At 42.0% G+C, this 14031-nt stretch overlaps 1 protein-coding gene across 1 annotated transcript in view; it reads right to left on the reverse strand.

The window, feature by feature from the left end:
* Window positions 1-12881, reverse strand: part of KCNH3 (potassium voltage-gated channel subfamily H member 3) — a 153845-nt gene extending 140964 nt beyond the window's left edge. The window contains exons 1-2 of the mRNA XM_073614022.1: window positions 12559-12881; window positions 5143-5256 (exon numbers count right to left, since the gene is read on the reverse strand). Coding sequence (XP_073470123.1) covers window positions 5143-5218 — 76 coding nt within the window. The 5' untranslated portion in view covers window positions 5219-5256; window positions 12559-12881. The remainder of the gene's footprint in view (window positions 1-5142; window positions 5257-12558) is intronic.
* Window positions 12882-14031: the final 1150 nt, after the last annotated feature.

The following is a 14031-nucleotide window of genomic DNA, read 5'->3' on the forward strand; positions in this document are numbered from 1 at the left end:
CAACCCCCACGTCCTGACTCGTTAGGATGCGAAAGCCATTGGATGCTCACTCCCAGCACTGCAGATTTGAAAACCAATGGTTTTCACGTCCGAGCAACAAGTCGGGATGTGGGGGTTGCTAACTAGGAGTTTTTTAGTCGGGCCTGTGATGGGACTCATATGGACTACAGGTAAAACAATAATCTGCATGAACATTTTACAAAGCTGTACGTATTTCTATATCTACTGGGACCCCTTGACTGCATAGAAATTTTTCTGGAAAAAGTAAACTTAGCCATTACCACGGGTGTCAAACTGGCGGCCCTCTAGCTGCTGCGAAACCATCATGCCTCTAACTGTGGGAGTCATACTTGTAACTGCTTGCCTTGCAATGCCTCATGGGACTTGTAGTTCCGCAACAGCTTGAGGACCGTCCGTTTGACACCTGTGTGTTTCCCAGGTGCTTATGTTAGCTCTCAACTGAATTGTCAATTCATCAAATGGTTGTTATAACTGGTGTGTAGTATCATGGCAATGGCCAGTCAAAGGCTAAGATGGCAGCTTTCTTGGCTGTAAAGGAGAGGAGGGTTTAGTTCCACTTTAAGTATCCACACTTCTAAGCACAAATACTTTAAAGTGGTTGTAAACCCAATAAAAAATAAAAAAAAAACCTGCAAGACAAAGGCATAATGAGCTAGTATGCATAGCATACTAGCTCATTATGAAATACTCACCTTAGATCGAAGCCCCCTTAGCGATCCCGGCACACTGCTGTGCCCGGCGACATGTGTCAGCTCAAGCAACGGCACGAATGGGCCATTGCTTTAGTGCGCATGTGCCGATGACGTCGGCACATGCTGATACAGGGGATATTTCCTAAACCATGCATGGGAGATAACCATGGTAGCTACAGGTAAGCCTTATTATAGGTTTACCTGTAGTAAAAAGTGGTTGCAAAAGGTTTACAGCCACTTTAAAGCTGCTATGCTCAGTGCACATGAGTTGCCCAGTCACATCAATAATTCTGCAGCTATCATCTCTACAGCAAAGCCAGCATTGACTAAACACCTTTAAAATCTTACAGTAACAAGCATTGCCCACACAAATGATCTGTCATGGCCACTTCTGTGCTGGACTACAGATTGTGGTGGTGTGGAGATGCAGTTTTAAAGGAGCAGGATCTAGCCAGAGGCATGCATTCTGACCATGAATAGCAGATGATGAAGAGAGACAGTAGTGGGTCCCAGGCTGCCTTTTATCTGCTACCTTTCCAGCTCTTCTCTGTAGGGGAACAGGGTGGAAATATGGTAGCTTCCATTTCTAATTTATTTTTGAAGATACAGTGTTCAGCCTTAATGAGTACACCCCTTTTGAAAAGTAAGATTTTAATCAATATCTCAATAAACATAAGAACAATTTCTAAAATTTAGAACATTTGTTTAGCTCCAATACAAGAAAGTAAGGTTAATAACAGTGGTGGCTGGTGGTATAATTTTTTTGGGGGGCGGCAAATAATCCACCCGCCATAGGTGTTCGATTGGTTTAGGTCATTAGACATACTTGGCTACTGAATCACATTCACCCAGTTCTTCTTCAAAAATGCAACAGTGGTCTTAGATGTGTGTTTTGGATCATTGCCATGTTAGAAAAGTGCATGGCGACCAAGTGCACGGAGTGACGGTAGCATCTTTTTTTTCAATGTAGAGCAGTACATCTGTAAATTTATGATACCATCAATGAAATGCAGCTCCCTACACCAGCAGCACTCCATGCAGCCCCACAGAAGGGCACTGCCCCCACCATGTTTCACTGTAGGCACCATGCATTTTTCTTTGTCCTCCTCACCTTTGTGACGTCATACATTATTGAAGCCATCAGTTCCAAAAACATTTAGCTTGGTCTCATCACTCCAGAGTACAGAGTCCTAGTAGTCTCCTTTTTTCAGCATGGGCCCTGGCAAATTCTAGGCGGCTTTTTTGTGCAGTGTACAACATATTGTGTCACGGGAAACAATCACCCCAGTTTGGCTACTTCTTTAGCTAACTTCAGTGAACTTGCATGGCGATTTCCTTCAACCCTTCTCATCAGAAGATGCTCCTGTCGAAGTGTTAACTTTCGTAGACAGTCTGGATGTCTCTGTGAGATGGTTGCAGTTCCATCTTTGTTAAATGAATGACCATTTTACAAAGCTGCACATATTTCTATATCTACTGGGACCCATTGACTGCATAGAATATTTTCTGGAAAAAGTGAACTTAATTAACCCACGGGTGTCAAACTGGCATGCCTTCATGCTCGGATAAGGGTCTGGTATGGATTTTGGTGGGGACCCCACGCCATTTAAAAAAAATTGGCGTGGGGGGTCCCCTCCGAATCCATACTAGACCCGAAGGGCCTGGTATTGACCTGGGGGGGAACCCTGCGACGTTTTTTTTCACGATTTGTTTTTGCCTGTAATTTTTTTTTTTTTTTTACATTCAGCTGTCAGCGGGGAACCTTGCTGATAGCTGATGACTCATCAGTTGTTAAGGATGCGGCGGCCGGCTTCCAGGCCCCCTCCTTAGCAACCAGCTATATACAGTGTGTTTACAGTGTATTTAAAGAGAAAAAAAAAGTAAAAACGCAAAATGCATGAAAGATGCATTCAAAAACACATAAAAAACGAGGGTTTAAAAATGCAAAACATACTGCAAAACGCGCCTGAAAAACGAATCAAGCGCAGCCGCATAGATGTAAACCTAGACTTAATCAATTGTCTGCTGGACATCTGTTTAATGAATAATCAGACTTACCTGTAGTTGTATAAAATTTAGCTTTGCTCCTAAGGTTTCATTCTCACAAGGCAGATCCGCTGCCACGGAATCTGACTCTGTCCGCCAGCTCAGCGGGAGATCTCTCCGTTGATCTCCGCTGAGCCGGCAGATGACAGGTCCCTCTCTGCTCACTGAGCAGGGAGGGGCTTGTCGAGCGCCACTGGTTGCTATGGAGAGATCGGACGAAAATGGACAGCATGTCCGTTTTCATCAGATCTCACCCGATCCGATCCACCAGGGACAGATGCGAACGTAGGGCCATCCATCTGATTTTAGCAGATCGGACCGGGTCGGATGTCAGTGGACATGTCACCGCTGACATCTGTTGCTCCATAGACTAGCATGGAGCGCTCGTTCAGGTCCGCCGACAAAACTGACAGGCGGACCTGAACGGTCCGACAGTGTGAAAGGGGCCTAAGACTTTCATTGGGGTGTATTCATTTTGCAACACGGTCTTGAATTAATTAGTTAGGAAAAATACTTTATGTGTGCAAATTAATCACTTCAGCCCCGGAAGATTTTACCCCCTTCCGGAGCAGAGCACTTTTTACAATTTGGCACTGCGTCGCTTTAACTGACAATTGCACGGTCGTTCGACGCTGTACCCAAACAATATTTGCGACCTTTTTTCCTACAAATAGAGCTCTCTTTTGGTGGTATTTGATCACCTCTGCGGTTTTTATTTTTTGTGCTATAAACAAAAAAAAAGCGACAATTTTGAGAAAAAAATAATATTGTTTACTTTTTGCTATAATAAATAATATCCACCAAATTAAAAAAAATTTCTTCATAAGTTTAGGCCGATATATATTCTACATATTTTTGTTTAAAAAAAAAAAAAATCGCGATAAGCGTATATTGCTTTGCGCAAAAGTTATAGCGTCTGCAAACTATGCGAAAGATTTATGGCATTTTTATTCTTTTTTTTATTTTACTAGTAATGGCGGTGATCTGCGATTTTTAGCGGTACTGCGACATTGCAACGGACAGATCGGAGACTTTTGACACTTTTTTTGTGCCCATTGCCATTTATACAGCGATCAGTGCTTTAAAAATGCACTGATTATCCTGCCGTGCAGCCAGCGTGCACGCACCCTGTGTTGGCCGAACAAGAGTATGACGTACCCATATGGGATTTCGCCCAAGAGAACCATTGTGCCACAGTATATCTGCGCGACATGGTTAGGAACGGGTTAACAAATCTTGGTTGCAATCAATGGCCCACATTTGTGGGAGTATTTTGTAGTATAATGTGCCATAGAAAATGTTGATTCTGAAAAGAAAGTAAAGGTTTTCTGACAAATCTGTTAGGGTGTACTCATTTATGCGTAGCACCGTATGTCCCCCAGAACTCCCATGCTTATCCATACTGCACTTCTTACTGGCTTGGAACAAGCATATGCATATCAAATGTTCCAACACATTTGTTCATGCTTTTTACAAGTTGGTGACTCACCAAGATGCCATGGAAGGATATGGTTGGCAGCTAAAGGGCATGCTCCCTCAGGTTTCCAATGGCAATTCCTATTTTTCTATCTTGACAGCTTCCTTGTTAGGACGCGTTCATACCACAATGCATGTGTTAACAGAAATTAGTTTAGGTGCATTGCCATGTGTTTTAAACACATAAACAGGTTTAAAAGGACTTGATCAAATTCATATTAGCACCCCAAAATGTAGCATTCAGGACTATTTTCACATTGATGGGTGTTGGCCCTACTAAACACAATTGATATGCTCACGTAAATTTTTCAAATAAAAAAAAATGTTTGATAGCACATAAGGTGTGAATGGGCCCTAAGGCCTGATTCACACCTATGCATTTTTTAGTGCGTTTTCAGTTTTGCAGAAGCAGACTAGTCCATTTAACATGGTTTCCTATGTATGTAGTTCACATCTATGCATTTTATGGAAAGGGTCAGGGATTTTTCTGGTTTTTGGTTCCATACACTTCAATGGTTCAAAAGTATGTACTGAAAAACGCAAAATGCACCTGCAATATGCAAACTGCAACCTGCATAGGTGTGAACCAGGCCTAAAAGGTACAACAAGTGTATATATTCAGCTGCAATGGCAGTTTCAGGCTCAGGAGCTTAGGACACCTTGTGATGTCATTGGACCCAAAGAGGTCAATTAGCAATCATCCCCTACCAATAGTTCTGACCACTTTGAACTTATGAGGGATAAAACAGTTACTGTACACATTTATTCTTCACACTGTTTTGATTAGCTTGAGAGTGTCACTTTAACTCTTGCTTCAACCTATCTTAGCTTGAACCTTCTGTTAAAATTATAGACATATAACAAATAAAAAAAGAACAAATATTCCAAAAATATGTATACTACTCACGCGTTCCATCGAATCTGGTCGCTATGGTATCTAAGAAAGTATTCTGAGGAGCAAGCAGCCCTCTCATGGCTGGCATTTCTCTAGTTTTCACTGCTGACTCTCTCCGAGCTTGGGCTGCACAGAGAAAACACACAGGACTATCATTAACGTGCAAGTCTGCCTGTCAAAAGCTATTAGATGGTGGAATTCAGTGTTTATCTGTCAGCAGTGTGGCAGGCAGCCTGTCATTTTTGCCATATGATCGCCTGATTTTAAAGGCAAAGCTTGGTCTAATAAGTGGACTGCAAACTGTTACCGTGAAGACAGTAATTATTGTGTTAACAGCATGGAATATTTACTTCTAAAGTATTTCTATATGTGCCAGTGTTGTCTTGTCAGCCTTATCATTTGGCTAGTTAGTCCCAGCAATGCTACGATTTGACGCGAATAGAGTGTATTTAGGTGAACCAGGTACTTTACAGAAAAGGAAATATCTTATTTGAAAAAAAATGTAATTGGTTCATTATCTTTAATGGTTTGAGCAGTTAAAGTGCATTAAAGAGATATATTTATAGGCACTATTTTATAGGAAATAATGCAATCAACCAGCATTCATGATGCACTTATTTTGCTAATTAAATATTTTAAAAATAAATAGTATCCGATAGTATCTTCAGTGAGCTTCCATCCTTGGACTGACATATGTAGCTCTACAAAATGTAAAAAAATAAGGGGAGAAAATGTCTCCGTTTACCAATATTTAGCCATTGATAATGAACAATTCTGCAATGGGTTGTACTGTATATGAAATTGCATTGTTCTTAGTGATGTAAATAAACATACCCCATGTAACTAAAAAACAAAAAACGAAGAATAAAAATGTAACAAATTGAGCTGCAGTAAATTTTGAACTTTTTTTTTTTATTATTACAGTAGTACAGCAAAGTACTGTTAGAGATTAACATGATTATATAATAGGGTAGGGTTAAAAAAGTATGATCTGCAAAAGTGAAGTAAATCACAGCACAAAAAAAATGAGTGTAGTAACCCACAATATGTTGTGTGCAAAGTTCAATAATCCATAGCAATAAGATATGCAAAGTGTAATGTATGCAAAGTGCAGTAAACCACAGCATGATGGTGTGCAAAATGCACAGCTTCCAAGCGTATGTAAACCCTCACCTTGTAAAACAACCCATTTAGTTGAAAACAGAAATGAAAAGCACAACATCTGTGTATAGATCTTCCCAGTGAATGGCTGTGCAGGGGGGGAGGGGGGGCAGGACAAGTGTGATCATTGGAGGAGAGCACTGAGTTGCCAGAACAGCTAGAGAACTAACTGTCCACAGTGTGTTCGCCTACTGAGTTTTTAATAGGAAAGCAGAGGGACTGGCAACACCAGGGATTTCACACAAAGGAAGCAATACAAAGAGAAGTACAGTGCATCCGGAAAGTATTCACAGCGCTTCACTTTTTCCACATTTGTTATGGCACTGCCTTATTCCTAAATGGATTAATTTAATTATTTTCCTAAAAAATTCTACAAACACTACCCCATAATGACAATGTGAAAGAAGTTTGTTTGAAATCTTTGAAAATGTATTTTAAAAAAAAACACATGTACATAAGTATTTACAGCCTTTGCTCAATACTTTGTTGAAGCACCTTTGGCACCAATTACAGCCTCAAGTCTTTTTGAGTATGATGCTAAAACCTTGGCACACATGTTTTTGGGCAGTTTCTCCCATTCTTCTTCTTTGCAGGACCTCTCAAGCTCCATCAGGTTGGATGGGGAGCATCGGTCCATTTTCAGATCTCTCCAGAGATGTTTAATCGGGTTCAAGTCTGGGCTCTGGCTGGGCCACTCAAGGACATTCACAGAGTTGTCCTGTAACCACTCATTTGTTATCTTGGCTGTGTGCTTAGGGTCGTTGTGCTGTTGGAAGATGAACCTTCACTACAGTCTGAGATCCAGAGTGCTCTGGAGCAGGTTTTCATCAAGGATGTCTCTGTACATTGCTGCATTTGTCTTTCCCTCGATCCTGACTAGTCTCCCAGTTCCTGCCGCTGGAAAACATCCCCACAGCATGATGCTGCCACTACCATGCTTCACTGTAGGGATGGTATTGGCCAGGTGATGAGCAGTACCTGGTTTCCTCCAGACATGATGTTTGCAATTCAGGCCAAAGAGTTCAATCTTTGTTTCATCAGACCAGAGAATTTTGTTTCTCATGGTCAGAGTCTTTCAGGTGCCTTTTGGCAAACTCCAGGTGGGCTGTCATGTGCCTTTATCTGGAAGGATCTCCTCTCTCCACAGAGAAATGTTGGAGTTCTGTCAGAGTGACTATTAGGTTCTTGGTGCCCTCCCTGACTATGGCCCTTCTCCCAGATTGCTCAGTTTGGCCGGGCAGCCAGCTCTAAGGAGAGTCCTGGTGGTTCCAAACCTCTTCCATGTACGGATGATGGAGGCCACTGTGCTCGTTGGGATCTTCAATGCTGCTGAAATATTTCTGTACCCTTCCCCAGATCTGTGCCTCGATACAATCCTCGCTCTGAGGTCTACAGACAGTTCCTTGGACTTTGGGCTTGGTTTGTGCTCTGACATGCACTGTTAACTGTGGGACCTTATATAGACAGGTGTGTGCCTTTCCAAATCATGTCCAATCAACTGATTTTACCACAGGTGGACTCCAATCAAGTTGTAGAAACATCTCAAGGATGATAAGTGGAAACAGGATGCACCTGCGCTTGATTTTGAGTGTCATGGCAAAGGCTGTGAATACTTATGTACATGGGATTTTTTCGTTTTTTATTTTTAATAGATTTGCAAAGATTTCAAACAAACTTCTTTCACGTTTACATTATGGGGTATTGTTTGTAGAATTTTGAGGAAAATAATGAATTTAATCAATTTTGAAATAAGGCTGTAACATAACAAAATGTGGAAAAGGTGAAGCACTGTGAATACTTCTGGATGCACTGTACATGGTACAGCAGGCACATATCAGGAATATGAAATATTGAGATAACATATTCTTTAACCACTTGCCGCCCGCCCTATTACAAAATGACGGCGGCAAAGTGGTTTGATATTCCTGACCGGACGTCATATGACATGATCAGGAATATCGAGCCGCTGCGCGCCCCCAGGGGCGCGCATCGCGGCGATCGTTGTTGCGGGGTGTCAGTCTGACACCCCGCAACACCGATCTAGGTAAAGAGTCTCTGACGGAGACTCTTTACCACGTGATCAGCCGTGTCCAATCACGATGTAAATAGGAAGAGCTGGAAATCGGCTTTTCCTCACTCGCGTCTGAAAACGCGAGTAGAGGAGAGCGATCGGCTGCTCTCCTGACAGGGGGGGTCTGTGCTGATTGTTTATCAGCACAGCCCCCCTCGGATCCTACCAGGACCACCAGGGAAGCCATCCACACTGGACCACAAGATATGCCCCTAGACCCCCAGGGAAATACCACTATGTGCCCAGGCAGCTGCCAATCTGTAGATAGAAAACTGAACATTGAATACCATCAAATAATGAAAATCTCACGTGAACACTTGTGACAGTGACTGGTGAAAAAATATTATATATATGTGTTTAAATAGATTAAACATCAAAGGACAAAATCAAATATAGAGTCCATAACACCAAGAAGAAAAATCTGTGATAACAGTGTGTAAGTAGTATGCAGTTGCTTTTCTTGTACGTGCAGGAAGATCAATTAAACCCGGTAGCCTGGTAGATGAATGGACCATAAACGACCAGAGGTGCACAGAAATTTGAAAACGGTGCCAGGACCATCACCAGAAGATATGGAGGCTTACCAGAGGTAGTGGCCTGAAATAGCATATGCCAAAACAGGTCAAAAAGGCTTGATGACCAATTGGTCTAGATGTATTGTCTGGTCAGATGTCATCACTGCACCAACGGAGGGAAGGGGGGGGAAGTAATCAGCACGACTTCCTCAATAATAATCACACCACCATAAGCCAAGTGAGAGATTCGTATAACATGTGAGAGATGAAAAACACTCACATAGTGTAATAACGTATTAACTTGGATTTATTAAAAATAGCAATAAAAAACAAACTCACATATTTTGCAGATCAAACAAGCATGTAATATCGTGTAGTGGTAGTTGTGAGGGGTCCACCCGACATGTTTCAACTCAAAAGGTCGTCTTCTGGGGTGTGGAACCCTCTCACCCCACCGCTCTATTTATAGACAAAAATGACCCCCTACTGGAAGTGTCCGAAAACCGGAAGTGATTAGGATGACCCCATTTCCGGTCAGGGGGGCATATAAAAAAGTTCTAAAAGCCACACATCTATAGATTAGATACCAAAATCATATAAACTAGTGTGAGATCCGAACCACAAGGCTAATGTGTATTATTGTATAAATTGGCTTTGGTCCAGATGGTTAGATCCGTAACCAAGCCTCATTTTCAATCGCTCTATCCAATAGGTGGGGGCGCCTCATTACAGCTGCGCTCCACACTCAGTGTTGAGCCACGTTAGAGCACGGTGGCGTGATAACATCACGCCCATAGTTAACATCCATGCGCTCCAATGGTATTATCCAAGCCTCGTTTTCGATCAGCCGTCGAGTGACGCGATGACGTCACGTGCATGATCGGATAGCGATGGCGGTGCGCTCCAGGCCTTTAACCAAGCCTCGTTGTCAACAGGATTAACTACATCCAGCACAATAACCAAAACACAGGAAGTGGATCCCAACCTCCTATTAGAGGGGCGGAAGGGACAAAAAAATGTCAGCAAAGATGGATATAGTGCTGAAATTATGGGAACTTATGGGCACCTTAAATCATATTTAAAAAATATTCTTAAAAAATCAATCAAGTTAAAACCAGTTGTTCAAAGTATAAATCATAGAACAACAATACCTTAACTTATAATCTAAATAATAAATTCAGATAAAAAACCTACCGGACACTGCCAATAGGGGGCATCAGACCAATATTATGTACAACAAAGAATGGTAAAATGGCATGCACAGTGAGAGGGTTCCACACCCCAGAAGACGACCTTTTGAGTTGAAACATGTCGGGTGGACCCCTCACAACTACCGCTACACGATATTACATGCTTGTTTGATCTGCAAAATATGTGAGTTTGTTTTTTATTGCTATTTTTAATAAATCCAAGTTAATACGTTATTACACTATGTGAGTGTTTTTCATCTCTTTATTATACGAATCATCTCCCACATGTTATACGAATCTCTCGCTTGGCTTATGGTGGTGTGATTTTTATTGAGGAAGTCGTGCTGATTACTTCCCCCCCCTTCCCTCCGTTGGTGCAGTGATGACATCTGACCAGACAATACATCTAGACCAATTGGTCATCAAGCCTTTTTGACCTGTTTTGGCATATGCTATTTCGGGCCACTACCTCTGGTAAGCCTCTATATCTTCTGGTGATGGTCCTGGCACCGTTTTCAAATTTCTGTGCACCTCTGGTCGTTTATGGTCCATTCATCTACCAGGCTACCGGGTTTAATTGATCTTCCTGCACGTACAAGAAAAGCAACTGCATACTACTTACACACTGTTATCACAGATTTTTCTTCTTGGTGTTATGGACTCTATATTTGATTTTGTCCTTTGATGTTTAATCTATTTAAACACATATATATAATATTTTTTCACCAGTCACTGTCACAAGTGTTCACGTGAGATTTTCATTATTTGATGGTATTCAATGTTCAGTTTTCTATATACTGTATTCACTTAATAGCGCCACACTGTGAATCTTTAGTTGTTATTTTTCCCTGAGTCTACGGGTGTGTTGGCTGCTTCCTTAGTTAGTTTTTTTTAGCGCAGCGCTGTATCATTCTTTTTTTTTTTTTTTTTTAAATAGCTGCCAATCTGTGCCCAGGCAGCTGCCAATCAGTGCCCACTCCAATGCCTACCACTGCCAGTGCCACCAGGGATGCCATGAGGCACTGATATCAGTGCCTCATATCAGTGCCACGTATCAGTGCCGCCCTATCAGTGCCCAGCAGTGCCAACCAGTGCCACCCATGAGTGCCGCCTATCAATGCCCATCAGTGCCGCCTACCAGTGCCCGTCAGTGCCCACTCATTGGTGCCACCTCATCGGTGCCGCCGTATCAGTGCCCATCAGTGAAAGAGAAAACTTACTTATTTACAAATTTCTTTTAACAGAAACAAAAGCAAAACTTTCGGTCTTTTTTTATTTGTTTAGCAAAAAATAAAAACCGCATAGGTGATCAAATACCACCAAAAGAAAGCTCTATTTGTGGGAACAAAATGATAAAAATTTAGTTTGGGTACAGTGATGGATGACCGCGCAATTGTCATTCAAACTGCGACAGCACTGAAAGCTGAAAATTGGTCTGGGCAGGAAGGTGTCTAAGTGCCCTGTATTGAAGTGGTTAAGGTGTGCAAAGGGAAATAACCCAAAAGCATGATGTGCAAAGTGCAATAATCCACAGCATTAAGGTGTGCAAGGTGCAATAACCCACAGCACAATTGAGTGCAAAGTGCAGTAACCTACAGCATAATAGTGTGCAAAATGCAATAACCCACAGCATAGTGATGTTTTATGCAAAATGCAGTAACCCACAACATGGTGACATACAAAGAGACCCACAGACTGATGACATGCAAAGTGAAGTAGCCAATAGCATGATGATGTATGTGCAAATTGAAGTTACCCACAAGGTGCAGTAACCCATGGCATGATGACAACGTATGTGCAAAGTGCAATAACCCACAGCACGATAGTGCGCAAAGTGCAGTAACCCACAGCATTATGATGTGCAAAGTAAAAAAAACCCGCAGCACAGTGTGCAGAGTGCAGTAAGCCACAAACTGATGATGTATGTGCAAAGTGCAATAACTCACAGCACGATAGAGCGATTTGCGCACTAACTCACACCATGACAGTGTACAAAGTGCAGTAAACCAAAGAATTTAACATGCAGTACCCACAGCATGGTGACATGCAAAGTGTAGTAACCCATAGCATCATGGTGTCCAAAGTGCAGTATCAAAGCAGAATCTTTTACCAGTTTAGAACAGTGAAAACAATAAAAGATGTGACATTGTGGTTAGCTTACACTTTGCATTTTTAAAAATGTGAATTTAGTGTTAAAAGTCATATAGGTGAAATGTTGTACAGTCAAAAAGTGAAAATCCAACATCCTCTTCTCCATATACACAGTAAGATGCATGGCATTCTGGTATGTCAGCTAACAGTCCCTGTGTAAACGTTATTCAGAGATAGAGTAAGGGTGGAAACGTGTTAAACCTTTTCAGTACCTTTCACACTGAGCAGTGGATGTCATAAGCCTAAAGTTAAAAGCAGCAGTGAAATGTGGAAGTGTAATGTGAAGAGAAGGAGGCATCTAATAGGTGTGACACTCTCAGCATCACCTGCACCTTCTCACCTGATGTCCATCTTCTATCAGCAGCAGGTGTATAGCAGAGGGAGGAGGATCACCACTTCACACCTGTCCCAATGATCAGAAAGAAATCTTCTTTGGGAGTTACAGGCACCCCCGCCCTCCCACCTGAACTTCTGCATCCAAAATCCTCATTTCCCTCCTCTCCGCATTCCTATCAGGCTCCTGTAGACTGCTTGAGAACAGATTTGCTTTTATTCTCAGCTTGAAGTTTCCATAGTTACTATTGACACACCCGCTTCTCTTAAAGAGACAATGCAGTGATCAGCAGAAGAGACTAATTATGATACTGAGACTCGCTTCACGCTCTACATATCTGAGCTTGGCAGAGTTGTTGTTGGCAGTAATTGAAATGAAATGAAAATTTTTGCTCAAGAAGCAGTGAATAAAAAAACCTATGCCCATACATTGAAGAGTTATCCACAGAAAAAATATAGTTTTAGGTTTCCTATAAACCGCCCCATACAACCAAGTGATTCTCCAGATCTTGAACATTGCTTGTGATAAAAGACAAAAACAGAGCATTCCATAGCTCAACTCACCAACCAGTCTGCTGACCAACCAAATTAACATGTCCAACAGTCTGCGTTAAAAACAGGGGTTTAGTTAACACGCATTTGCAAACGCGTGCGTAAGCTGCAAGGCCTCTTCATGGCACCCTGTGTTACTTGCAGTCCTAAACGCTACTGAATTTATGAGCGTCTCCACAGTGGAAGCACATGCATTCAATGAATAGATGAGGGGCAGGTGGGCCTGAAGGCAGCCCAATCCCCCTTAAAGGAACAGGAGCACACTGGACACTCAGCATGTAGCACAGTGGCAGCAAAGGTGTACAGTGTGTCCCCAGACCATATTTACACCAGTAACAAACAAATGGCCCCTGACCCCACCTATAACTGGCCTTCACAGCAAGGAGCACATGGAAGGGCAAATGCATAAAAGACAAAAACATAACATTCCATAGCTCAACTCGCCAACCAGTCTGCTGACCAATCAAATTAACCTGTCCAACAGTCTGTGTTAAAACAGGGGTTTCGTTAGCATGCATGTATATGCTCCCACTGTGGAGACGCTCATAAATTCAGTAGCATTTAGGACTGCAAGCATACACAGGATGCCATGAAGAGGCCTTGCAGCTTGCAGTTCAGTTCAGTGGCCTTGCAGTTCAGTGTTGGGACCCTTACATTTTTTTTTTTTATATCAGAAAGATTTTTATTAGATGAAACAATACCAAGTACAAAGAATAACAGAAGAGTACGCAAATACAAAAGCAGTTTTCATTCCCGTATACCAATAAACACAGTTGAATACAACTCACGTTCCTTTAAAATATGGTACATTATTAAACAGCCTCTCTGTCCTATAGATTTTCCTGTGCCATCTCCGACTGAACCTTCCCTATCCAATACTCCAAATAGATGGGGTTTGAGTGATGGGTTTTTGGGACCTACCACGGGT

The sequence above is a fragment of the Aquarana catesbeiana genome, linkage group LG02 (genome assembly GCF_042186555.1).
Source record: "Aquarana catesbeiana isolate 2022-GZ linkage group LG02, ASM4218655v1, whole genome shotgun sequence".
Taxonomy (NCBI): domain Eukaryota; kingdom Metazoa; phylum Chordata; class Amphibia; order Anura; family Ranidae; genus Aquarana; species Aquarana catesbeiana.